The 25,882-nt window shown below is 34.4% G+C and overlaps 1 protein-coding gene and 1 long non-coding RNA gene across 2 annotated transcripts in view; both read left to right on the top strand.

The window, feature by feature from the left end:
* The window catches only part of LOC116170711 (protein big brother-like), a 49,675-nt gene extending 41,744 nt beyond the window's left edge, over positions 1-7,931 (top strand). Inside the window, exons 6-7 of the mRNA XM_031487215.1 lie at positions 243-347; positions 7,328-7,931. Coding sequence (XP_031343075.1) covers positions 243-347; positions 7,328-7,369 — 147 coding nt within the window. The 3' untranslated portion in view covers positions 7,370-7,931. The remainder of the gene's footprint in view (positions 1-242; positions 348-7,327) is intronic.
* Positions 7,932-11,577: 3,646 nt separating this feature from the next.
* Positions 11,578-18,655, top strand: LOC116171960. Its single transcript, XR_004145563.1, has 4 exons — positions 11,578-12,373; positions 12,428-13,303; positions 17,731-18,054; positions 18,304-18,655. It is a non-coding gene; the product is annotated as an uncharacterized LOC116171960 (long non-coding RNA).
* Positions 18,656-25,882: the final 7,227 nt, after the last annotated feature.

Here is a 25,882-nt window from a genome sequence, read left to right as displayed (position 1 = left end):
TGAATAGTTATACCTACCTGGATTTGGGGGCTATACCTTTTAATGTAGCACTTTGAGTTCGTATTGTCTGCACTGTAACTCAAAGGCTATCAAGAAAGTTCATCTTAAGTGCATTTTGCAAGTTGTAATTTGTTAAATCAATTTTGAGACTGTGAGAGAATGATTTCATTTGAATAACGTGTTTTTGGACACGCTGTATACAGTAAAAAAAACCATATACTAAAGTTATATCTTTGTTTCAGTTGCGGATGGCAAACAGTCTACACGGTTCAGCACACCATGGTCATCACGGCGGGCCGGTGTCTTCACGTTGTCATGGACCTCCAAGGCATGGGCTACCCCTACAAGTAGGACTCCCTCTAACCCCACCTTAGCCCCCAAAGCTCGTAACCTACTTCACCTAAATAAAAATTCATTAGTGCAATGTGCCAATTAACTAACAAAAACTTTCTCTCACTTCAAACTCTCTCTAGACACAAATCCCGGATTAGCAATAAATAATAAAAGGGCGCGATTCTCAATATCGACTGACGCTCCCTTACTGCGTGTCAATATTTGCTTACGGAGCCTTTTTTCTCTTATGAAAATGCAATTGTAGACTTATCGTCAAGGAAACGACGAGGTTTTCTTATCAACTTTCAATTAATTAAGTTCAAACATAGGAAGTTGCGGTTCTTTCGCGTCGACGTAATTTATGCGTCCAAAATTCTAAATAAATTACGTTCGCCATCTGTTTACAAGTTAATATAATTGTTAACAGTCCTGTACTTTTTTGTTCTGTTAAAAAGCGCAACTAATACCTCGGTAGTTTATGCAAATTGCATCAACCCTTCATTTAATATTAAAGGGACGATACCCAGTTGCTACTAATGGACACATTTAACAATTTATCACACGCGTTTCTCTTTTATTATTAGTTTATATTTGTGTTAATTTCTTCTTCTTCTTTTCTATTCAAATGTAATTAGGAGATTTTTTATGTTAACTATTTTTAAATGCGTGTTGTTGTACAACGGCCTGTAATTAAGTGTATGTATTATGTTAAAGAGATGTATTAAATTATGTTTGTATGTAATTTTGTTCGTTTTTGTTTTGGTCTGCATGTTATTTGGGTTTGTTTTCTAACCAGAAACTAAAAACCTTTTTTATTGAGGTAGGTTGTAAGTATCCACAAAACCACACAGTCCCCAAGACAATTGTAAACAACGAGAATCCAAAGTAACTTTATGAAATGAAAACCGAAGGTTCATGATCTAACCATGATAAACTCTGTGGTGGAACACCACAGCTATAAATAATACCTATAGTGTTTCCCATTCACTAATTTACGCCACTCATCAAAAGTGGTTAGTTTTGGTGAATTATAAAAATATTCAGTTCGCCGGAAATAGTGGTTAAAACGTTATCTGCCACGGGCGTCGCAATGTGAGCGGTAAGTGGAAATATAATTTTACTGAAAACTATAGGAAACAGCTAATTTACAGTGAACAAGGACAACGATTCGTTTTGTTAGGAGTCCTCTACAGAGTACAGATATTGTGTGCAGACACCTTCGAATCGTGGTTCTTAAACATTTATTTTAACGCATTATTAATACAAAACAGGTAAAAAGTATAATCATAAACCATTTCCAACCGCATTTCAATTGGGTGTTATTTCGGATTAGGCAATTGTAAATAAATTTTTAATCCAAACATTCTCTCCTTGTTATAAACAAAGCGTTTTCACGTTTTCCCAAAATTAATTAAAAAATAACGATTTTTAATATTCGGCCTTAAGCTGCTTTCGCATTTTTTTTTTTCGATTTTAAAAGCCCTCACGAACATTTCATACCTTAACGAGAATACAAACATGAAATAATTTAATTTTTGATCGATTGACACCCTTACCAAGTTTGAAAGTGGTGTGGTTCCGGAGCCTTTGTGACTTAGACCGAGACTTAGACAGACAGACAGACAGACATCAAGAGCGAAAAAGTGCACTTTATATTTTTTGAAAGTATGAAAGTGCACTAAAAAGGGGGTAGGATTGTGCATAAAATTGCACGTTCTTCATGCTTATTTCGAAAATTTCAAAGTAACATGCAGGAAACCATGAGAAACTATTTGATCTTGCTATGCTATTGCAGTTTAAATCCATTTTGAACAGAACATAAATAGGAGAAATACTGATTTACCCAAATCAGAAACTGCACAAAAATCAAACCTTTGCAAAAGGGATTGGTGTTTGAAATTGAAATTTATTTTTCTACATAATTATAGAATGTGAAAACTGTTAAAATAAAAAAAGATAGAAGTAGGTATGCGGTAGCTCAAAACGAAGTCCTAAAGGGAAGGTTTACTTCCTCATATAGTATAAGTACAGACATATATATTCTTGTGTTGTGAAGAAAACCAAAGTAAATATCTTCAAAACCGAAGAAATATTTGAATTTTCTATAAGTGACCTTAGGGTTTGATATCAAATCAAATATAGATACACATACAGACCGGAGCTCGTAAAGGGGAGTTTACTTTTGTTTCGATAAAATTGACAGTCCCACTTTCTCCAAATCAAACAGAAATATGCCTATAATTACTAATTACCGACTAATTTGTAACCACAAAATTAGACTTTATATCCCCTTAGTTTTGAATTAAACAAGGAATTCGTGAGTTCAACGTTGTTTTGTATAAGAATTGTTAAATGCTTAAGTTTTGTTTAAATTTATCGTTAATGTTAAGAAGTGTTTAAAAGGTTTATCTGGTTATTGTGATTGGAACATATGTTGTCGCGTTACGAAAGCTAAAATTTAGATACCAAAAAGACACAAAACCTTCTCCATACTAATTTTAATAAACAAATTATTATGGAAGCAGCGACTAGTTTCGACCAACACGGTCATCTTCTGGCTACAATATCTTAAGCAGAATACAGAATAAAACTTTTTAAAACATTTAGAAGTACACAATGCAAAATTTGTAAGACAGCATGGGGAAAAAACGATGACAATTACACAATAACATAAAAAATTCCATAAGTGAATATAATCTTATTCACATGATATAAAATTAATTGACTTTAACCGTTGACTGAAGGATAGGATTTATCAGTCAACCCTTTAACATTAAATGAAATGTCAGGCGTAGGTGGAAGACGCCATCCGCTGCTTCCATAATTTGTTTATTAAAAGTAGTATGGGGAAGGTTTTATGTCTTTTTGGTATCTAATATACACAACCCCATCTTGAGTTTCATCACACGATCGATATCTCCGATTCAGGTAAAATTTAATTAGTTTCAAGATGAGTACGTGTTATCACCGGTAAGAAAACAACAGGTGTGCATTTTATTTTAAAGCTGACGTTATTTAAATTTGGATTTGTTTGACTATTTGTTAACGAAATCTTAAAGGAGATTTTTAAGGTGAAAGAGGGGGAGATCCTTTAAATAAGAGAACATAACGAGAAAAATAGTTGTTTGAGTGTGGGTCAATCAGGCTGTACAATGCATAGTGCATACCTTTCCACTCATTTGAATTAAAGTCAATTCGTGTGATCAAGATTAAATGTAATAGAAAAGAAGGGAAGTTTTTTAAGCTGAAAGTAACTATGATTGCTTTAATTAATTGTCAATCGACCGCTTACAAGCGTGGTATCTGTAAATAGGGCCTGAGACCTGAGACCCTCTTTCAGCTTTCAGCATAAACTAAATAATGATTTTTCTAATTTTCTCGAAAACGAATCGACCGATTTAAAAAAAATCAAACGTCAAAATAAAGGACTTCGACATACCTTTCAAATAAGCTATTACTCGATACCACTTTTCACTTAAAAGTTTAAGGGAATGACCCTAGGGGGTGGAGGGTGAAAGGGGGTGAAGTAGTTTTTGGTTAAAAAGTTGTCCCCTCGACAAATCTTTTGACGAGTCTCGGCGTTTTTTCCTTTTATCAGTGGTTTTAGATAAATCCGTGGGAAGTTTTCTAATGAACACCCTGTATATTCAAAATCTACGCTATATAATCCAAAAAGAATCATTCCCTTAGAAAAGTACTTCACAATATTCCATTTTCTTTTTGTAGGTACCCTCCCCCGACACTGCGTTCTCCATCACCAGTAGACGTGTCTCGGCCAAACATTACACTTTCCCTGTATGAGTACCCTCACCAATAGACATGTCTCGCCAAGATGATTCATATGAGGAATTATAACCGGCCACGATAAGGGGTCGGGGAAGAGGACTGTGGTTGATAGAAATATTATAATACCAAGAAAGATAAAATAAATTTCTAACCCTCTCCCCGTCTTCCACACATTACAAAAAGGAGTCGCGGAGGAAAGTTATAGTTTGCAGAATGTGTAGAAAATATTTGTGTGCAAAAATTAATCCTTAATTTATACGCTGCATTTCTTTTCATTCATTCTGAGAATTGCTTTTGCTTTTCAGTTAAAAATTGCTTAAATAAAGTATAAATTGTTAGAACAATGAAAGTGTAATTTGGGTACAAATTCATAGTTTTTGGTGCAATTAATAAAATTTAAATCAGAAAAAGTGGGGGTGTTAGATTTCAAGTTAGCACTCCCACTTTAAAAATCGGATTTCAGACGCAACTAATCGGATACAAATGCTAATTTTGTGGGCACAAATTAATCTTAAATTATAGGCATATTTTTATATGATTTTGCAAAGTGGGGTTGTCAACTTTATTGCCCTTGGATATGTACCGTTGGGGAGATATACCTCCTCACACTAAGAGTGAAAAAAAAACAAATATCTCGACTCAGCTGTGGTTTAGTTTTCTATTGGCATCCCTTACCTGCGGGTTTGATATGAACCGTTAAGCTCCTAGAGGATGTGAAACGTCTGTGAACAGAGGTGAAACAAATCGAAGTAAAATATGTTGAAGTCTAATTGTGTTACGGAATTTTCATTCTATAATCCTTTTTTTACCCCTGAAGGGGATGAATTCGTATGATTGTACATGGGAGGCATTTTACTTGAAGAGTCATTATGATCCACATAAGGTCGAAAAAGGGGAGTAAACAGAAGTAAATATTTTGAACACTCAAAAATAGCTCATTTATCCATTCCTTGAAGGGTTGATATGAACCGACTGGGCTCCTAAAAGAGAGATTTAGCTTCTGGCAGTATATGTGAAAAAAATCCGCAGTAAACATATTAAAAATTGAAAGAGTAGTAGTAGTAGTGGTAGTAGATTTTTTAATTTCCACTTCTTTCTGCACTCCCTCAGGAGTTGCCATGAACTGTAAAAGATCGTGAAGGGGAGATTTACCTTCTGACAGCATAAACTTCCGTTTGACACTTATATGACCTATGTAGAAGTTGAACGACACGCTCTAAGGTAAAGACAAACGGACAAAGCCCATATTTTTTACAATCTTGAGTGAAATTCCCTAAGAAAATCATAATATCATAATAAAAAATAATTTTTTTGACTTGAGTAGCTGCTTCCGACTTTAAAATAAATACAAAAATGTAAAAACGGTTTCTTTAAAAATGCAAAAATTCTAATTATTTTAAAACTGCATAAACGGAATAAATGGTTATTATGGTTATTATTTAAACATACGAATTGTAAAAATCGAAATATTTTTAGCGCATATACTTTTACAAGTATAAATGGTGTAGATAAAAAGCATTTAGAATGCCATGAAAGATAAAATCATATAAATAATTTTTTGAGAAGTTTAAAGAAGCAATTTTAAAAATAGTTTATTGCTGGCCAGGATCCGCCATAATATCACTTTCTACATTTTCAATTTTAATTTGGAAACGCTTTCCTAAATTTCTCCCGTCATCCCAAGTTGTCCCGATTCTCATGATTTTTCAAGTTCTTCTAAGCGCTTCTAAATATCTCTTCTCAAGCTGCTCTCAAATCCTCCCAAAGGCCCCCTAAACTTATATATGCCATATCAACTTTTAAGGAGATGCACTTCGCTAAGGGAATTTAATTTCTGTTAGAAAAATCAAGTGGTTTCTCAACATCTGCTTTTCCTCAAATTTGTGGCTCATTTTGAGTTCTTCCTGAGTGTCCCTTATATTCCGTTCAACTTAATTTCCTCAAATTCCCTTTATATTGACCCTATAAACCTTTGTTCATAAACTCAATGTCTCGTCTAAGTTTCCCTAAAGTTTATTGTACCACTCATATTTCTCCTCAATTGTGCTCATGTATACTTCCATTTCCCTCGAATTCTCTCTAAGTGTCTCTTAATTCTTTCCTTCTTTTCACATTTATTTTTCCCCTCAAGGTTTCTCCATAAGCTACACTTCAGATTGTCAAGTTTCTCGTAAGCTTCCCTTGCGGTCCCATCGCATTCATGTGAGGTTCCCTTCCAGTCCTGCTTAATTTCCCACCATATACATTTCCAAATTCCCATCAAATTCTGCTCTTCCTTAAGGTTTATTATTCCCCTTATATGTATTTAAAGTTACCCTTAAGTCTGAAGTCAGTCTACTGGAATAGTTGCTCATAGTACCTACGGTGACTTTTGGTACCTATTATCCCAGTGAAGCCAGGTAACCATGGGTACTCTTTGGTTCGACTAAGAAAATAAATATTTAAATTACTTCAACCGGAGCAATTGCCCTTCCGATGTGGTTAATTTCATTATATTGAGGTAGACGATCGTTTTATAGTGTACCTACTTTCTACAAGCCAAGTCATTCTAATTAAACCCGCGTAGGTATACAGCCCTCGCGTACGAAACAGAATTGAAGGTTAAACATTTAAATCTGATAAGTAGTGCGTGAAAAAGAATCGAAAAAACTTCGATATTTCTGAACAGCCAATTTAAGCATTATCCCGAATAAGATATTTCAGTTAATGTACGCGATACAGATCGCCTTATCCATTGTTGTCAAAAGTGCAATGTGATATATATACCTTGAAACGATTGTTATACATTTTAGGAATATGTTTGGCCCTTGTCAACAATAACCCAGGTAAAATCACTACTAGTATAGCTACGTCCCTTTTGAAAGCGACTCCCCTTGCTTTGCCACCCCGTACATGTCACTAAGTACTGACACGCTCACAAAACAGAATAGCACTTTTTTAAAAGGTCTTAAGGTTGCACAAATGAATTTTTGTTATGCCTCTCCTCAATTCTCGACCAATCTTCGATTTGGTAACGTGCGACTTTGAAATTGATATGTTTAAAGTTGTCTAAATTCTTGAATGAGATTCAGTTCTGAATTGGATACCTTCACCGACAAAAACGGCACATAAAGACGGATCACAACTCGAAATAAACAAAATACAAACAGAAATTGACACTTTACGATTCAATTTTTCGCAATCTTAAACTTCGCTTTTTTTCTTTTAGGGTAGAAAGAAGAATGACTTAAATCACGGACATCACAATTAACATCGGATTTCCTTTTCAATTCCTCCACAAAGATTAATGTGATATATTCTCTATAATTATTATTGTGTAATTGTGTATTACATAACAGATTGTCACGGTTTTTCCACGCGTACCTACCTAAATTTCTTTAAATTACTTTGCAATTCATTAAGGAAGTGGAAATTTGTAAGCCGCGTGGAAAAACCGCGGACACTCCTTTTTCTCGTGAAGAGAAATCGCAATGTCATTCTTCATACTTTGAAGCTATTTTAACAACAATTAAAGATTAGTGTTATGCGTGATTTACATCAGAGTGATTTAAACCTTGTAATTATATTATTACTACTAATAATTTAATTTTCCATTCCTTTTCCCTTAAATCGCTTTGTACGTAAGAATCGTAAGGGTGCGATCGTCTGAGTGTAATTTGTTATTCTTTACGTTACAATTACATATCTTGTAATAAAATTATTAGTATCAGAATGATCCGTTCCATGTACAATTTTACAGTTTGTGTGGCCTATTATACACGGTGTTTGTTGTATAATCGTACAATATAGAATAAAACTACGTCTCTGTGGAATACAATGCAATTTATTTCACCCTTTCCCAAATCTGTAAAATTACTACATGTGTTCTATATTGTTCAAGTAAAATTTATTACTTTACAGATTAATCTTTTATTCTATACTCGCTACTATTATCAATATTAATATCGCCAATGTATGATATATTTGTAAAGATAGGATTTGGGGTGATGGCGTTATTCGATATTTTCGGTTTTTATCTTAGTAGGAAGCGGATAAAGGATTTGTTAATCAGTTTCCGCTTGGGAAGAAGCCATTAGCGTGAGATTTATATATGACATTTGTCCCTTGAGAAAACTGTTGAAATATATATTGTCTTCGAAAGCGCATTAGCAAAAGTTATAATGTCTATATTTAGCATCACCACTTAACATGTTTTAATACTTATATTGTTTCTGTAGTATGATACAGGGATGATATTTCGATGTTATACCTATAACTTTAAGAAAACAATTTTTAGATTAGTTCTTCAATGACTACCCAAATTTGTCCGTTTAGTAACACTATTAATATACGTTAAGAGCAGGACCAGAAATAAAAAGACGTTCGAAGGTTGGCTTAAGAAAAACGTATTGGACGAATTCGATTTTGAGCAGCGTGCGCCATATTTATACGATGCAATTTAAATAAAAGCGCACCCAAGGTAATAGTACTTTTGGAATGAGTGGGTACGTTTTTGAATATACTTCATCCAATATTCTGCAACACAAGTTAGGTTTTAGGAGGTGGGGAACAAAAAAGTATGACACATTCATAAACTTTTTGGAATGCCTTTGGAGATCTTCACCCTCCACTTAAAAAGCAATCTATACCTATTCTAGACGCCGCCCGAAGGACAAGAGATTCATTGAAGAAGGCATTGTTGAATGTATTGGATCGCTTTTGGGAACGGGAATCCATACTTTTTGAACACGCTTCATCTCTTTACGCGAAAAGCAATTTTAATGGGACAAGCACAGCAGAAATCGGTCGGATTTACATTCAATGGAAAATGCTAAGAGATGGAAGACGCTTCTCAATTTACATGCTCGACGCTGGAATAAAAAAGACATTTTGGAACTTCGCCAAAGAAAATAATTGCTAGTTCAACGCTTTGGCAGATGGGCGTATGGGCAAGTAAGGTAATTCTGGAATGCAACATACTGAAAATCATTTCTAAACGCTTTTCAAGCACTGTTTTGCCTCCCTGCTTTTAGAGAATTTTAGATGCTGGAAAAGAGAATACGTTTGAAGGTTGAATCGCGGCATTGCTAAACTTAGTGAAAACCTTTTAGGGCTTCTCTTTTTCTCTCTACTAAATAATTGGTTAAGAAAAACGCAGGCCCATATCTTTTTTAAATTTTTTCTTTTTGCAGCTCTTTTTACTTGAGGAGAAAATATGGTTCTGAAAAACATTACTAAAATTGATGTAAAGTGTGAACTCCGCCTTGAGGCTGTTAGATTTACTTCTGATAATTTTTAAAAGTCTATGAGAACTTACAAGTGTTCTTTCTGAGTAGAAACCTCTAAGCTCTTCAAGAGTTTCTAAAAGTTTGCAAAAGTCTCCAAGATCTTCTAAGAACTTTGTAAAAAAATATAAAGATATGCGCGTTTATTAACCTTAACGATGCCAAGACTCTTAGAGCTACCTTGAGGCTTTTAGGCTTAAGTAGTCTTCATCAAACATCAAAAGTCATTTAGATGTGTCTTTTTGGGAATATTTTTGAGCATCAAGGGCACGTAACAGTATGCACGGTGTCCCAACGAAAATGTGTAGCCCCATAAAACCCGGTACAATAAATATTTTGACTAAAATTTAAAATCCTGTCGGTATTTATAACGAGGGGGCTTAATTTTCATGCAAAAAATAATTATAGTAATGGTTGTTAATACGTTTTCTAACTCTTCTTCTATTGCTTTAACTTTGGTAAAGAGTCTTTATAAAACATCTGCTAAATAATTTTCAAATGGACACTTGACCCACTTGTTTCTTTACTTAAACAATAAAACCGACTATATTATTGAACAAAATTACAGCAAAAGTAAACGACAAATAAAATACATCAATTATTCCGTCCATTTGTAACAAAATTCTACCAGATTTCCTGATCCAACTTTGAATAATGTTAAATACAATACAAGGATGCCCCGCTTTGCCATTTCCTATAACTTTCACCGAAAATTACGTTACTTATACACATTGTTCAGCAACCCAGGAAGGCATACCCTTATTGTCGGCATTATTTCAACCGAAAGGGTCATACCCCCTGGTCTTCTGAAGGAAGTTCTAAAAACTTGTAATACTTAGGAGAGTTGAGGCGTTTTTTATAGCTTTTATGGCTCCTTAACCTTAAGAATGTGTAATAGTCGTAAAGAGTCCTACATATCAGTTTCCAATAGCTTTTCAGAAGCTTCCGAGCCTCTTGAGATTCAAAAGTCCCCAAAAAGCTTGTAGTAGACCTTTAGTCTTAACAGTGTTTAAGTCCAAATGCCACGGAGGAGATTTTTTGAGCTTTTGATAGTCAGACATTTGAAGGGTTGAATAATATCCTCAAAAACGAGACAAAATCCTTCTAGATTGCTTTAGATCCTTTAAAACCTCTTTATTAGTATTTAAAAGTTACCTTAACAAATTTTCAGTCTCAACCAATGCTTTCCTGTCAGAAAATTCGATGAAATCGGATCATGAAGTTCTTGAATTTTTGCTTTCCTGATCTGTACCTACTTATTTTGACGTTTCAAAAGTTTTTTTTCCAAATATGCATGTTCCTCTTGTATAATTTTGGATGCACGTTAAGTAACGAATGTTTAAGTTCAGTTGTGCTCCGTTTGTTATTTTATAGTGTAGCTATTTCATTACTACGATTAAAAACTAATGTCGTTAAATTAATTAACAGCAAGAGCGCTCGAGTACTTTTAGTGGAAACGGTAGTATAATTACCTTCTTCTTTGGTAAGTCAAAAACTATTTGGCATTATAGTTACAAACGAAGCGAAGCAATATAATACCCGTTAGCGTCGTTAAAATACAATTGCTTTTCACCTTCCTGAAAGAGAAACGCAATGAGACGTTGAAACTTCTAAGGGCACTCAAGCCGAAAACTATTTAATTAAGAAACATAAAACGGCAAGATCCAGTAAACGCACACCAAATCGATAAGTTCACATCCGCCATTTTGAAAGCAGTTTCTATGCCAACGCAAATTGAAACTTACCCTTTACAACAAGGGTGAAAAGATAAACTTGAAACAGAATTCTACAAACGCCGTACCGGTAAAATTTAAAAATTAGATTTTATACACTTCAATACGTTTTATTCTAACCGAACGATTTCGAATGCCTTTCTTTAACTAAAAAAAGGGCAGCAACCCTTTTATTGTATTATACGAGTTTAATGTTTCGGAAAAATCACGCCGTAGTTTTATTATGTTGTAATACAACATCATTACATTGTAAATGGTTCGTCGAGTCCGCCGAAAATTTGAATTAAAATTTTTGCCCTTCCTTAAGCTTATACCTACAGCATGTAATAAGTATTGATCTAAATCCCTATTTTCTTTTGTGCCTTTCAAACCCTTATCCTGTCAATAATATTTCAATCGTCATTATGCCTCCTGACAGTGCTGATTGATCCCCTTTGAAGTGAGAAATGTATAAAATAATGATCAATTCCGCCCTTGTCTAATGATTAACTTTTATTTTCGTTAAGTAGTCTGTCAGTAGGTATGACAAAATGTGTTTGTCGACTGCGTTGACCCTCCTTTCTCATTTAAATTGTTGCTATAGTTACTAATTTTCCTCTGTTACGAAAATACTCAAATCGTCATTCTCACTTGTCCAGCGTAAGAAATAGCGTATAAAAATGCTAGGGGGGATGTTAGGGAAAAAAACCACTGTCCACGGTAATTAATCAACCATTATTAGGTATTTCACTTTAAATCTAGCCACCGTATATAATTCGTAATTTTGATAAGAAAGAAGAAATTGTAAAAACACATTTTGTTTTGTTGGTTGGAGATGCTCAGTTATTATATTAGACGTTGTAACGAGAGCGTATAGATTTAAATTAATTGATTGATTTAAACTTTTTTGATTTTCCCGCAGATATAAGTAGAGTAGAATTTTTAATCTGTAAAAAAGTTGGTTTCCCAAACAAATGTTTCCCATGGTAATATCAAGAATTTGATCTTGATGATTGTAGGCAATGTAATGTGCTTCAATGAGCTTGTGTATAGTCTTACATTAATGAGCCTGAGAAAAGTTCGTAGCGTAAAAAATGCTGAGCGAATGGTTTTTTGAATTGCGGAGTTTTGGAAAACCTCAGGATTGGTTGAAAAGAAAACGTTAACCAATAGGGAACATAGAAAAGCGACCGGCCTATGGAAACGAATTGCGATCGATTAATTTGGATAAACGACTACAGTTGCCTCGCCTCGATGCGGTGGACACCCAGCCTTAAAGTGAGCAAAGTCGTTTGTTACAAAATTAGTTTTATTTTTATGAATTTCTAATAGCGTCAAGAAAATGAATATGGATGGTAATGGCATAATACTCAATTCCTTAAAGACTAAAGTATGGATATTTAACACCTTACCATCATGCAAATCCTTTTTTTCTTTGGAATTAAAACTTTATATGCTTTAAATGAATTACCCCAAAAACCTATTTCTAATGACCTATAGTTTCTAAAAATTGGTTTCTTTTTGCAGTAGAGTAGGATTTGAGTTCGACAGTGTAGCTTAAAGATTTTTTTAGCAGGACAGGTAAAGGATTCGGAATTATTATGAGGCGACTATTTATTTTTTTTTATTTATTATCCCCCTCTTGTTCTGGGCCCTCAACAGGCTTGCGCCCAATTACAGAGTAACCCGCATAATGCTTTTTTAGAGGTGCCTCTGCAGATTATTATTATTATGACTCAATAAGTATGTAATACCCAGTGAATGGAACATTAACAGCATTCGCGCTCTGAAAGCGGCCACGTAGGTACGTTAGTAGCGTAGCATACAATTATTGCAATTTAGATAAAACAATTAGCACTAGAATTTGTTATTTTAAAATTGGGTTGGTCCTATACTTAAGGGCTAAGAAAATTAGAAATGTGAGGGCCAATATTCTTCGCCGAAAAGTAGCCACGTGGTAATAGAGAAATGACACTTCGGCTTCATCGGCGACATCATAAAACCTGCCATTGGTAAATGGCCAATTGAATAATCGAGCACTCTGATTTACTCATGCATGCTACCAAGGTGATATTCAGCGAAATCAAGGATCTAAAACCACTACGTGAAGTCTTCCAGAGGGCAAACCTGAAGAAATTAAAAACGAGATGTTAAAAGCTCCATCCGCCTGAGTTCAGCGACTTGCTACGTTTTTCCATCAATTAAAAGGTACCTATTATTTGCTTTACATTTTGCATGCGAATTATAAGTGTGTTTATATTCGTGCACCATCATAAACTTTTCTATAAAGTTTTACTTATTGGAATTTTTTATATAAACCTACTCATTGCATTGTTTAGATAGGCTTATATAGCTAGAGGAGTATTTTTTGCAAAAAGTAAAAGTACCAAAAAGTAAGTTCCACTCAACCTAACAAGAAGAAGAAGTTGCAAGATCAATTTACACCACAACCCTGAGAAAATCTTCAACCCTTTGCAAGATACCACATTTCAAATGCTTCTATCCCACTTTTGTCATTCCCTGCTTATCATCCAGATCCAGCTTTCGCATCCGTATAGAGCTACACTCCATATGTACGTCCTACGTCTAGGTATAGCTGTGCTAGTTATTTGCCGACAGCGAGTCAGCCAACCGGCCGGTCAAAGTGAGATTAAAAACTCCCTTTTAATTTGCAAAAATGCGCTAAAGAGGTGGTCGTTGTAACATCGTTATTGGAATAGTCGGAAGTGGAATAATAATCTCCCCCTACCATGACTACCCGTTAAAATTCACACCTTTCTTTTTGGGTTACATGATTTAGTAGTATTAGCGCGGTAAAAAACAAATTATGACCTTATTCCAAAACTGCAACACAACTAGTTCTTTTTGCATAAGTGTGTATTTCAACATATTCAAAATCCCCATTAATCTCGTCGAAGGAAATCAATTAAAATCCAAGATGACTGAATTTCCTATTTTTCATTAAAAAATTTAAACTTTGTTGTATATCAATGAAATTTGGCAAACATATTTAAAGATTAAGGTACCACTTACTCCTTTTTGCTTTCAAAATGGCGGCACTTTCATTATTTAACTATTTAGTTTTCAAGTATTTAAATGGCCAGTATTTTGGTAAAAAATGTACATTTAATATTCACTGCCCCTTTTGTTGACCAATTATAGATTTTATAAATAGAAACCAACTATGCGAATAGTTCAAGTGACGTCACACGCTGAAACAAAATTATTTTTTCAAGCGCAACTTTAAAATCTTGTAACTTATTCATTTGTGGACATATTTTAATGATTCATTTTTACTGAAATTTTCATAATTAATTTACATAATATAATGCAGTGTGCTCAGCCCAGGTAGCACCTTTTCACTTAGGACATAGTGGAATCTATGCTTAGGACTAATTGTTCAATTACATTATCCTTACATCCTTCAAGATACCTCATTGTGTTGCAATTTTGCTCAGGTCAAGGGAATTTTTACACCATTTTGACTGTACGATATCCACAGTATTCAAAGGTATATTTTTACCAATTTGAGGCTCACACTGACTTACTGAAGTGTGTGAATTTTTTCTCTGAAGCGTTTCAGACAGCAACTGCTTTAACATTACTGCATTAATGGCAGTGATAGTATTGTTTTCCGACACAGTCTCTTGGTGTAGGTAGAATATGCTATTATTTTACTATAATAGATTTCTTTCATCATATTGGTATAGCCAGCACAAATAAAAGTTACAGAAAATGTTGTGCACGGAATGAATATAGGCAATGGATTGGGTAATTATTAGCTTCAAAATTAACACACTACGTAACGTCGAACAATCTTAAACGCTACAAGGGGTTGCGCTAGCAAATATCCCTTAAAATTTCCAATTACCCTAGGATTAGGCGATACAGCCAACACGTGCATATGGGTGGTCACGTGTTAAAAATATCGACATGAATAATTGATGTGAACAGAATAGAAAACTATACGCGAAGCTAAAGGAATTGCATTTGGAAGCCAAGTATAATTAATCTGACATTAATGAGAGCTGAAAGGTGCACGTATTGATGAAAAAATCAACCCTACTGAAGTTAATAATAGTCGACTACACGATGCGGTAAGGACAGGCATTCTGTATCAGGTGTGGTCTGAGTTCGATCACGGATTAAATTACTCTATACGCGTCGTTGATCATAAGCCATTTGATATGACGAAGCGATCAACGTTTCACGCTTTACTGCGTTATAAGAAACTTGACTTGTAAGGTATTACTATTTTCTCACTGATGGCAAAAAAAGGATCTTATTTGTAAGACACTAATGGATTTCACGGTCCAATTGATCCTGGAAAAAAGGTTTGTGTATTTATTGAATCCATTAGGCTAAATAACTATCAAACTACTATTTAGTAACTGTAAACCGTGCATCTCATACAATCTTGAAGAGGAACTTATTATACTTCATTGTATAATCACGAATTCATATCCACCAATTGTCAGATGCGATGGGATTTGCAAATGTGACTTTCAAATTGATCTGGGATATAAGTGACAATTACATCCAAATGTCCAAGAAATTTAAACATACATGTACTGCCCTTTATTTGTCATAACATGATGTTTCCCATAAGTCAAGAAAGAACCCACAATAATGATTCTGTGTTGTTTCGAAAATCCTATCCTTTACGAAGCACTTACATAAAAATGCAAAACAGTAAGGAACTCGAAATCGACTGACCAAACCAATCTAAAAGAAAACGATCTACGACCACGTCCGTGGCCAAGAGTGGGGATTACTCTCATCCTGTGTATGAAATTTCTACTTTTGAAACCACCCCTGAAATAAATGATTATACTATTCGCCCAATCGGTATGGGGGTTAGAGCTTGCAAAAAATGGAAAGTTTCTGAAACTTTGGTATGTTGTTCGTTCACGGGATCCAAAAAACTTCAAAATGTTTGGACTTTTTTTACATTTTTGCTTCCAGGGCGAAACAGTAAATCCTACACAAACTGTACCTACTGTTATAAAAATTACAGTACCTACAGTACCTACCCAGATTTTGACCTGTTAGAATCTAAAATGATTCGTGACTGAACGACTATAGTGGCAAAACTTTGTCCTGAGAAATCGGTTTTTTGTTCATTACTTTTCATACAGTCATTAAATCCTGAAAATCATATGAACTATCAAGTTTCCGTTACTTTCCTGTCAAGCTTATCACAAGTTCCTATAAAGTTCTCCTCACTTCTTAAGTTATCAACAAACTTCGACTTCCTAAAGAGTTTTGCTAATGTCCCTCTTACGTTGACTACTGAAGTCCATCGTGTTCTCCTTAAAGAGCTCTCTTGCTTATCTCTCTCCCTCCCACATATTCTCTTAAGGTCACTTCATGATCAGCTTTTGCTTACCTAAATATTTTAAAGAGACCATCTCAAGTATATATTATTATGTAGGTAAATCAGAACAACATTAAAGGTGGTTTAAGATTAAGGGTGCATCTCCTTTCATTACATTGAATTTTCTATTTTCTTAACTTCTACTTATCACAAATTTGGAAAAATTAAAATTTACTTGAGGTGGCCATCTCTTTTCCTAGCTTTAAAATAGATCAATGGTTTGAAATTGAATCGCCAATAATTTACAGAACGATCTTTACACTTGAAACACACATTAATTTTTTGATTTTACATTTGCAAATTATTTTATAGATAACCCCTGAAATTGATTTCCTTCACAGTGAAATTTAATGAACTCCCTTTGATTCAAAAAGAGAAAGCTTGATTAGAATAGACAACAAATTCGGAGATCCTTCTGATAACAATACACATTAAAAAGATAATATTTGACATTATTCTCGACTACTTAGGATCTCTCATTTAAACTTTTAATCGTAATGATACACTAGGTCAAAATTTAGTTTTTTCAAAGGATCGCAAAACTGTCGATTGAAATTGACAAAAGAATACCGAAATACGACTAATCCTTTTATTGACATTTTTTTCTTCGACGTGGAAGATTTGGAATCCTTACTTAAACTTTGCTGAATTATTAAAATGGAGTACAGTTATCAGGTGTTTTCAACTGACTCTAAAAAGCATTATGCTGACTCCAGAGCAGAGGCTAATTAATTACTTAACTGGATTGTTATTAAAACTTGGTAGGATGTTTAGGAAATCTTGTAGGTAAACTTTACTAACTACCTTTTTTTGTTAGCGGCACAAATACGGACTTGATGTTGATTTAATTTTACTTAACGTAACGCCACTATGTAGGTAATATACAGTATACACTATACAGGGTCGCTATTGATGGAGCGGAAGCTCTCACTCCCCAACCCTTTCAAGATATAGACATGAAAATTAAAACGCTTCCATTTGAAATTATTTTACATATTTTGGTGTTAAAAAGACTTGTTTTTATACAGGGTGTTTGAGTGCGACCGCCATCTTGTTGTTTTTTAAATGGTAAAATAGGTCATGTGATACGCCATTAGAAAGCTTATTGTTCTCTTTCGTACTACTTTAATCATGAATGGTGCAATTAGAAAATATCGGAGAAAAACTCTGTCAAATGGTCTAAATTATGTATTTAAAATTAAATATATCAAAATACGCTTGGGCGCCTAAACTTGACTTTTTTATGATTTTGATCTAGGATATTCGAGGATGTAAGCAGAGCTTTCTAGTCCGTCTCTCGACTTCTTATGTGATTCCTAATTCAAAATGGAGCTGATCAATTGATCTGGAACAGAATACACGAATGGGTTAAATGCTTCCACTTCCATTGCTTTTGATGGAGTTTTGAGGGTCAAGTCACTTCGATTGTAAGCTTCTGGAAATAAAGTGGTGACCCATCGAGTGATCACGATGCCCCCTATGGAGTCGATCAACGCCATTTCGGTTGCCTAAAACTTGTGTAAATCAACAAGTTCGAACGAATGGCTTTTTCTTCGTGTGGTATTAGCTTAACAACATCAAGGTGAGCAACTCTTGTTGGCAGAAATTGTGTTTCCCTGTTGAACTCGAAATACGAAAATCTAGCACACAATTTGCTAGTTTTCTAATTGTTCTACTGGTTTATATAATTGACCAAAATGTCTGCATTGAATTTCTGTTTTCTTTTGTTTTCTACCGGTTCAGTCGATAAGTAAATTTATTAACAAAGACTGTTTACATTTAAGTTACAATTTACCTATTGTATTTTAACAAAATATTTTTATTTTTCTAGAGTCATCCTCTCCTATGTGGAAGGTTACAGCGAAAGCGTCAGTCAGGAAACCGCCTCCATTTGTAGAAAACTGCTCAACTTAAATAATACAGCCACTTTCATCTTACCTCCTCACTCCTCAGTACAAGGGCTGACTGCATTGGGGGATACACAATATCAGGTTAGCAAAGTGCAAGGCGATAGGGAATACGAAATGTGTAAAAGATCCCATAAGGCCATAAAATATTGAGTATCAAGTATCCAAGTATCCAGTATCAGACGCTTATAAGAGATTTTAAGAGAGATTTGAAAAAAGTGATTCAAAAAAGTTTACAAGTGATAGAATTCAAAAAAGTGATTAAAAAATGATTCAAAAGTGTTCAAAAGGTTTTTTGAATTCAAAAAGGATTTCAAAAAATTTTCTTGATTTAAAAAGGATTGTTTAAAAAAAACAAAAAAATTTTAAACTTTTTTATTGTATTTTTCAATAGTTACATTTGGGAAATTTTTAATAAAGTTTAAATATAGATTCTCTTTTTAATTAAAAAAATTTCGTTTGCTTTCACAGTTTTCATTGTTTTTTTGCTGGGGGGGGGGGGGGGGGGGGCTATGTCGTGTGATGAACTAGTGCCAGCTGCCAGGAAAGTGCAGTTAGGGCAGTACAATATTATTCTAGAGATGAAGCTGCTAGTAGTGAAACACCATTGTCACTTTGATTGACTACTAGTAGCTACCTTAAGAGTAAACCTCGATGGCGGATGGACTGGAATGATGATATGATGATGAGTTGACTAGTTCCTTCGGTCTTCGTCGTTTTAGATAGCTAGCGATGAAGGTAGGTACCGCTTGAGACCGGCTAAAAAGTGAAGTCGGGTTAAAAAAGATCTTTTGATGGGTAAGTATGTATCCCAAAAGAGCAGAGATATTTATGAAATAAATCAGATCAAATCAGTTGAATTTGGCCTGTAGAATCCATAATTTCAAACAGTTCCAAGATTGGCCTACTAGTTCAAAAGTTACAGCCCTTTGAATTTTCTTTCGAAATAGGTTTCTAGTCTATAACTTTTGATTGAGAAGTCTAATCGAAAAAGATAGATAAATTGAGAGAGAGAGAGAGAGATCGTTTATTGAACCATTTTTGTGGTATAACATTGGAACAATTACAACATAATATAAATGTATAAAGATAAAATGTAAATAGACTATAATTTAAACAAACAACAACATAACAATATTAAATGTATATAAAAAATTTCTTTCGATAAAAATGACAGTTAATAAATTGCGATATTTGTGAAGAAGTCTTCCAGTGAATATGGTGCCAATGGCCCGTATGAATAAAAGTAAACAAATGCTTATACTTGCAAAATTCAAAGTAAATACTCGGTAACTGCCCCTTCATACTGGTCTGTTTAGCATGGTTTAGCAGCGCTGCACTGCGTCCTGTCCTTCTGCTTAGAAGCGCTGCATAAGTCGCCCAGTACGAAGGAGCACTTACGAGTATTTACTTTGAATTTTGCAAGTATAAGCATTTGCTTACTTTTATTCATACGGGCCATTGTGTGCTTTTTGCCATTGTTAGTAGTTAATTCGCAATTAACCATCAGGTTGGACATTCGCTGAGGAAGACTGCTGTATATTTGGTGTATGGCTGTATGCCAATTCGAGTACCAGTGAGTCTGTACACTAACGTTTTTACATAACTCCAAAGCTGTATTGTCCGAGAGCAATTGAAAATGATATGAACACTGCTTCCAAGACTTTGACAAAATGGCCAAGTGCTATTTTCCCTTATACCTGCTTTTGTTAGAAATACTGCATGAGCCAATCTGTCTTTTGCCAATCTCCATGCAATCTCACCATCCTTACCCAATGTTATTTTATTAAAAAATGTATTCCAATTCACCTCAATGTCTAGCCACTTTCCCAGGTGTTTCTCCCTAATGCGGTACAAGTTTGCAGATAACTTTTCTTGCAGTGCTTTTCGGATTTTCTTGTCCAGTTTTGCCATACTTCATTTGATTATATTGAAGGTTGAAAAAAAAATACAAGGGCACAAATTGGACAGAGATCTGTAGTTCTAAATTACAATAAATTTGAGGAATTAAATTTATTGCAAAATACAAAATGACTATCTAATTTACCTATACAAATTCTAGTTACTCCTATTTTACAGGGGAATGGCCTTTCGTTTATACTAGCTAGGTAACTGAGATAACAGGTAAAATTCTACTGCGTGAGCAGCAGGCTGACTATTACATTTGGTATACAGGGTGGTGACTTGCGTAACGCATCATAGGGATTTCAATGTAAAATTCGTAACATGCGATTATTGGCTCCCCAAATTATTTTAGAGCAAAAATGTATTAAAGTTTTTTGTAGAAAAAATTTTTTTACGACAATCAACCGTATTAGTTTTCAATTTTTTGCATACTAAACACGGAAAATTGGAAAAATAAATCCCCATCTCTTTCAATAATCTACGATGCATTGGATGCCGGTCTATCTTCGGTGAAAGTGCCTGTTGAAAAACGACTTGTCGCGAAAAGACTTTTTCTTATAGATTTTGTCATGCAAATTTGAAAAGCGCCAGAAATTTGGAGATTGAACGACTACAATTTTAATGAAATTCAAAGAGCGTGTTTGCCCATTATCGTACACTGTATGCAAAACTGACGCAGGTGCGGGCTCAATACATAAATTAAACAATATGCTAATACTTAACGTCAACATAATCCCTTAGTCAGATTTTAAATAAAGCCGATTTGTAAAGGGTAACTGTTTCAATTACATATTTATTCTTTCAAAAATTATATTCGCCAAAGTATTCTTCCTGCACGCCTACAAGAGTTGAGAATTCTACATAATGGCATCACAATAAAATAATTAACACGTTACGCCCTACTGCAGCAAGTGCATTTTGCATATCACTCCCTCGGTGAAAAACCCCTATACAGCATAACTACAAAAGTATATTTAAATCTGTGACTAAATTAACTACTGCTGATATGATCTTTATGCACACGTTTTAACACTTGTATGTATACTTTATGGCATACGACACCCTTTAACAGATGGATTTAATGAGATTTGCGATTTCATTAATTATGATCGAATGTCTTTCTTTAGGCACGTAGTCTATTCAATTCAGGAAAAGAGGCCCACCTCCGCTGTTATTTTTCAATTATTATCAAATCCGCACTTTTTACCAAAGTTAATAACGCCATGGACTATTATGAAAACAACTGCACCTTTTATCCATTAGAATAGGTATAGGTACAAGATTTACATTAAGAAGGGCAAATTCCAAACACTATTTAATTCTTCCGTTGCAGTTTTGATATAAAATCTTCTGCTGTAGGTACTCATATGCACATTTCTAATATTCAGTAGATAAAACGATAATTTGAGCCACCCCTAATCATTCGGCTAGTGAGGATGTAGGTAAAAATATAATGGATAGGTATTACCTAAGAAAATTTCCAGTCGGAACGGTCTCTATAAACTGTCTGTTCCAGATTAACATTTTGAAAATTTGGATTGAATTTAAACAATTAATCCTTTCGGCTATCCAGCACAATCAGTACGATTCCCCACACGGGCCTACACCATAAATTTCTGAAAGGAAACGTATTTGCGTTAACAAAGCAAGGACAAAGCTCTAAATAAATCACACATTTCAAACAGATATAATATGCTGATATTCAAATTCGTGGCTGCACGGTTTTAATAGTTACTTATTTACTTTACAGATTAAAGCAACTTTATTCAACGTTACCCTTACGTATAGGATTAGTAGCAAGTAAAGGGTTGTTATGAATTTCATACCCTAAAATCTTTAAACAAATACTTTAGTAACACGAACATTTCATCGCATTTAATGCAAGAACCCACCCCTTCGGTCATTAATCAGAGATTGTGCACTTTTTTAACGTTATCAGAAAAATTCTTACTTAAACACGTGATCAAAAGGCGTGTGCTCGCATCGTGTCGACGTTTAACATCACAAAAATCCTGCAGCATATCAAAAAGAGCGAAGGGTGGAAAATCATTACAACGTGTGATAATCCTTTGATAATCAAGTGCGCGGCACCAATCGATCATTTTTTATATCGTCAGAAATTGATGTATCATTGCCGTTTTTTAATAAATAAAGGGGATGGTGGCACTATGCAACAAAGATGCAATTTCTAACCGCAGCGCAGTATAAACTTTAAATGAACGGAATAAGTTATATTGAAACGTTCGAATGATAGTAAACAGAGCACAAAATGATTCTTGCGGTTACGAAAATGAAAATTTTAATAGCGGTTTGAACATAAAAATAATATAACTGACACAGTTGATTTACTTCGACTAAAATAAACTCATTGAACCAGAAAGGGAATTTCAAAAACCATTACCTTTTTACCATCTACCTTAAAAACATTGTTCTTGAAGGGTAATTAATATCGCAGTAATTGTGTTTATATTTCTAAATAAATGCAGTGCAGAACAAAAATGTTGATCTATTACCTACCGTTTTTATTAAAAATAACTTTGAAGGGGCCTAAACAGCTATAGGTACACTGGAATTTCCATCGGAAGCACATTTTTGTTGTTACAGTTAGTGTTTTCTAACGTATCGAAAGATAAATTTACATTGTATTCACATTCAAAAGGAGGGAGTAATAAAATTTGAACAAAATTCGTCGAGCATAATTAGGAAAATCAGACCAAATTTAAAATGAATCAGCTCAGAATTCTGCAAAAGTTTGATAATTTGACTTTCTTTCTGTCGCTTTTAATAACTGAGATACCAAGGTGGGTACCAAAATATGAACACACTGTAGAAATGACAGCAGTAAACGCCAAGGCATTGGACTTTTTTTAGATGCACTCCACTGAATCAACACCTAACAACATTTTTCTTTTGTGATCAATTCTAATTACCTTACCTACTCCATCCGACGCTGCGCTTCAGAGGGCAACAATTTACCTAGAAAATTAGATTTGAATTGTTTTCCCTCTGGACCCGTAAAAGTAACACCAAACTACCCACTCTTATACAATTGTAACCGTCAGGTACAAATTAAAGGGTAGTTCGGTAATTATGACTTGAGGAGGGGTGTCAATTTGTACCTATTGATATCTTGCAAAGGCTCTCAGATTCTTTTTGTAATTTCTTCGTCTTGTGATGTTGAAGTACTTTTGGAACTTACCTTTTTGTATTTTAAAGGAGACAAGAAATTACTTCATTTCTATTTCACTGATATTTCATTGATTGTCAATAATTTGTAAACAAACTGAAACTTTGGAAAAACGCTGATTTAGAAATTTATAATCCAATATTTTTGGAGAGTTTATGTAATTCTCATGCAGTTCCCTGTTTGACACAAAAACTCTTTTTATTCCAACAACGCAAGCTGGTTAATAGTACGTCACTGGCGTGTGAAAAACAAAACGCGGGATTATTCCATTTCCCATTTACCAATGGCAAGTTTTATGATGTCGACGATGAAGCCGAAGTACGTTTTCCTTATTGCCACGCTGCTATTTTTCGGCGAAGAATATTGCCACTGAATTTCTTCTAGTTCACTCACTTTTATAATTCACTTAGCGCTTAACTATCGGACGATCTCGCTTTTAAAATAACAAATTCGAGCGCTAATTATAAATATAAATCACAAACGCTACTAATGTAGGCCGCTTTCGGAGAGCGAATGAATAATGCTTTCTTTACATTATACCTATTACCTACCTACTTCATTAGTCATATTTGTCGCGCCATAATTTCGAATCCTTTGCAGATTATGCTAAAATAACTTTATATAATATGCACTGTTAACTAAATTTAACCTTTAAGTTACACTGTCAAATTCAAATTCTACCCTACTGTAGAAGGTAAAAAGAAACTATTTTCATTACACAATAAGAAATAAGTAATTAGCTTTGTATCCAAATAGTTCATCACTTACATCGTGTTGGTAGTAATCACCTAAAATTATTTTTAATTAGGTGGTCCACTGGATTGAACATTGGCGTAGAATCGACTTTATCATTCGCTTTGCTCCTGTAATTAAAAAGAAGAAAAGTGAACAATCACCTTTGCATTCTCCATCGGTGAAGCACACTTTTAAAATAATCTTTCCATGAGGTATCTAGAAATAACCATGAATCAATACGTAGTAAAATTATAAACCAAAATAATGAATAGTAAATAAAGAGATTTCGCCTATGTTGAATATAGAAAAAATATGCTTCCGTATTTTATGTTCATCTCTGTAACATGTTAGAATTTGATTATGAAATTTTGTACCTACTTAAATTCCTAAAGCATATCTCTATACTTATGAAGACTTCAATTTCTGTGTAAAAGGGTTTAAAAAAATACCTAGGTATTATTTTCAACATTGAAGAGTAACAAAAGGAATCGAAATGTCCATTTCGATTCCAAAAATACTAAGGCAAAATGCCTCTTGGATGGTTTCATTAAAAAAAGATTGAATAGGTACTTTTTCAGATGAACATGAAATATAGGAAGCATATTGTCTCTATATTTAATATAAGCAAAATCGCAGGTTTATAATGTACACAAATTCAAAAGAGTACCTATATAATGAGTGATTTACTTTCAAAATGATACAGAAAATGTAGCAAATTAAGGGGACCTCGACTCTCTTACCTCTCATCCGACCTGCAGGTGTTCCTTTCCTTTTGACTCCCCCATTTTTTTAGTTAGTGAGAAACGTGGTCTACGGCAGAACACCCGTATTGCACAGGGTTCGGATGCAATCAGTGTTTAGTTTATGATACACGCTTGAAAGTAATGTTATCGTGGGGTTCGCCGTGATATGATGAATCTCCTCAACCATCGACACAGAGGATCAAGAGGGAGCCTCTTGATCATTACCTATTTGTATGTCGATGGTCGAGGAGATTCGATCCCCAATTAAGAAACTCTTCTCATGTTGTCATATTTCCTATTTTGATAAACTTGGTTATATCCACTAATTACAAATAAGTACCCATTACGTATGCGTAATGTAGGTAATTATTCCCAGTTAAAGACAGGCATTGGACTTTGAATATAAAAAGTGCACAAACGCTAAATGACAACTTCCACATACTTAACTATTAGCATGTTAAATTATTGCTCAATACCCACTTAGACAATTACCAAACGTAAATCTCATGTCTATCACAGGGAAAAGAATTCTGTACAACAACCTAGTATAGAATAAGAGAAGAAGCAATCCTGAGGAAGAGCGATTGCGAGTAGTCAAGGCTGCTACAGAGATACTTTTGCAAGACATTCGTTCAATGAAATATGACGCCTATGAGATCTGAGTTTCTTACGGGATGCTGATGACTCTGGAATTCCTGAATCTGTGAAGCTATTTCTCGAAACCGTCCTACCAAAAAACAAAGGCTGTCGAAGAGTAGGTACAGAGAGAAATGTGTGGGATTTGCTCACTTACTGATCTCTCCAGTCAGGCCAAATTTTTTCGTTCCTTCCGCTTATGCATATACAGCGAGGAGCTGGAAAATTCCAATTCCACTTCCCCAAACTGTGGATTTTTTATACCGAAGTGACCGCCGCCATCTGCTGGACCTACCG

Source organism: Photinus pyralis, unplaced genomic scaffold (genome assembly GCF_008802855.1).
Source record: "Photinus pyralis isolate 1611_PpyrPB1 unplaced genomic scaffold, Ppyr1.3 Ppyr1.4_LG5, whole genome shotgun sequence".
Taxonomy (NCBI): Eukaryota; Metazoa; Arthropoda; class Insecta; order Coleoptera; family Lampyridae; genus Photinus; species Photinus pyralis.
Note: the sequence above shows the minus strand (reverse complement) of the source record. Positions and strands in the feature narration are given on the sequence as shown.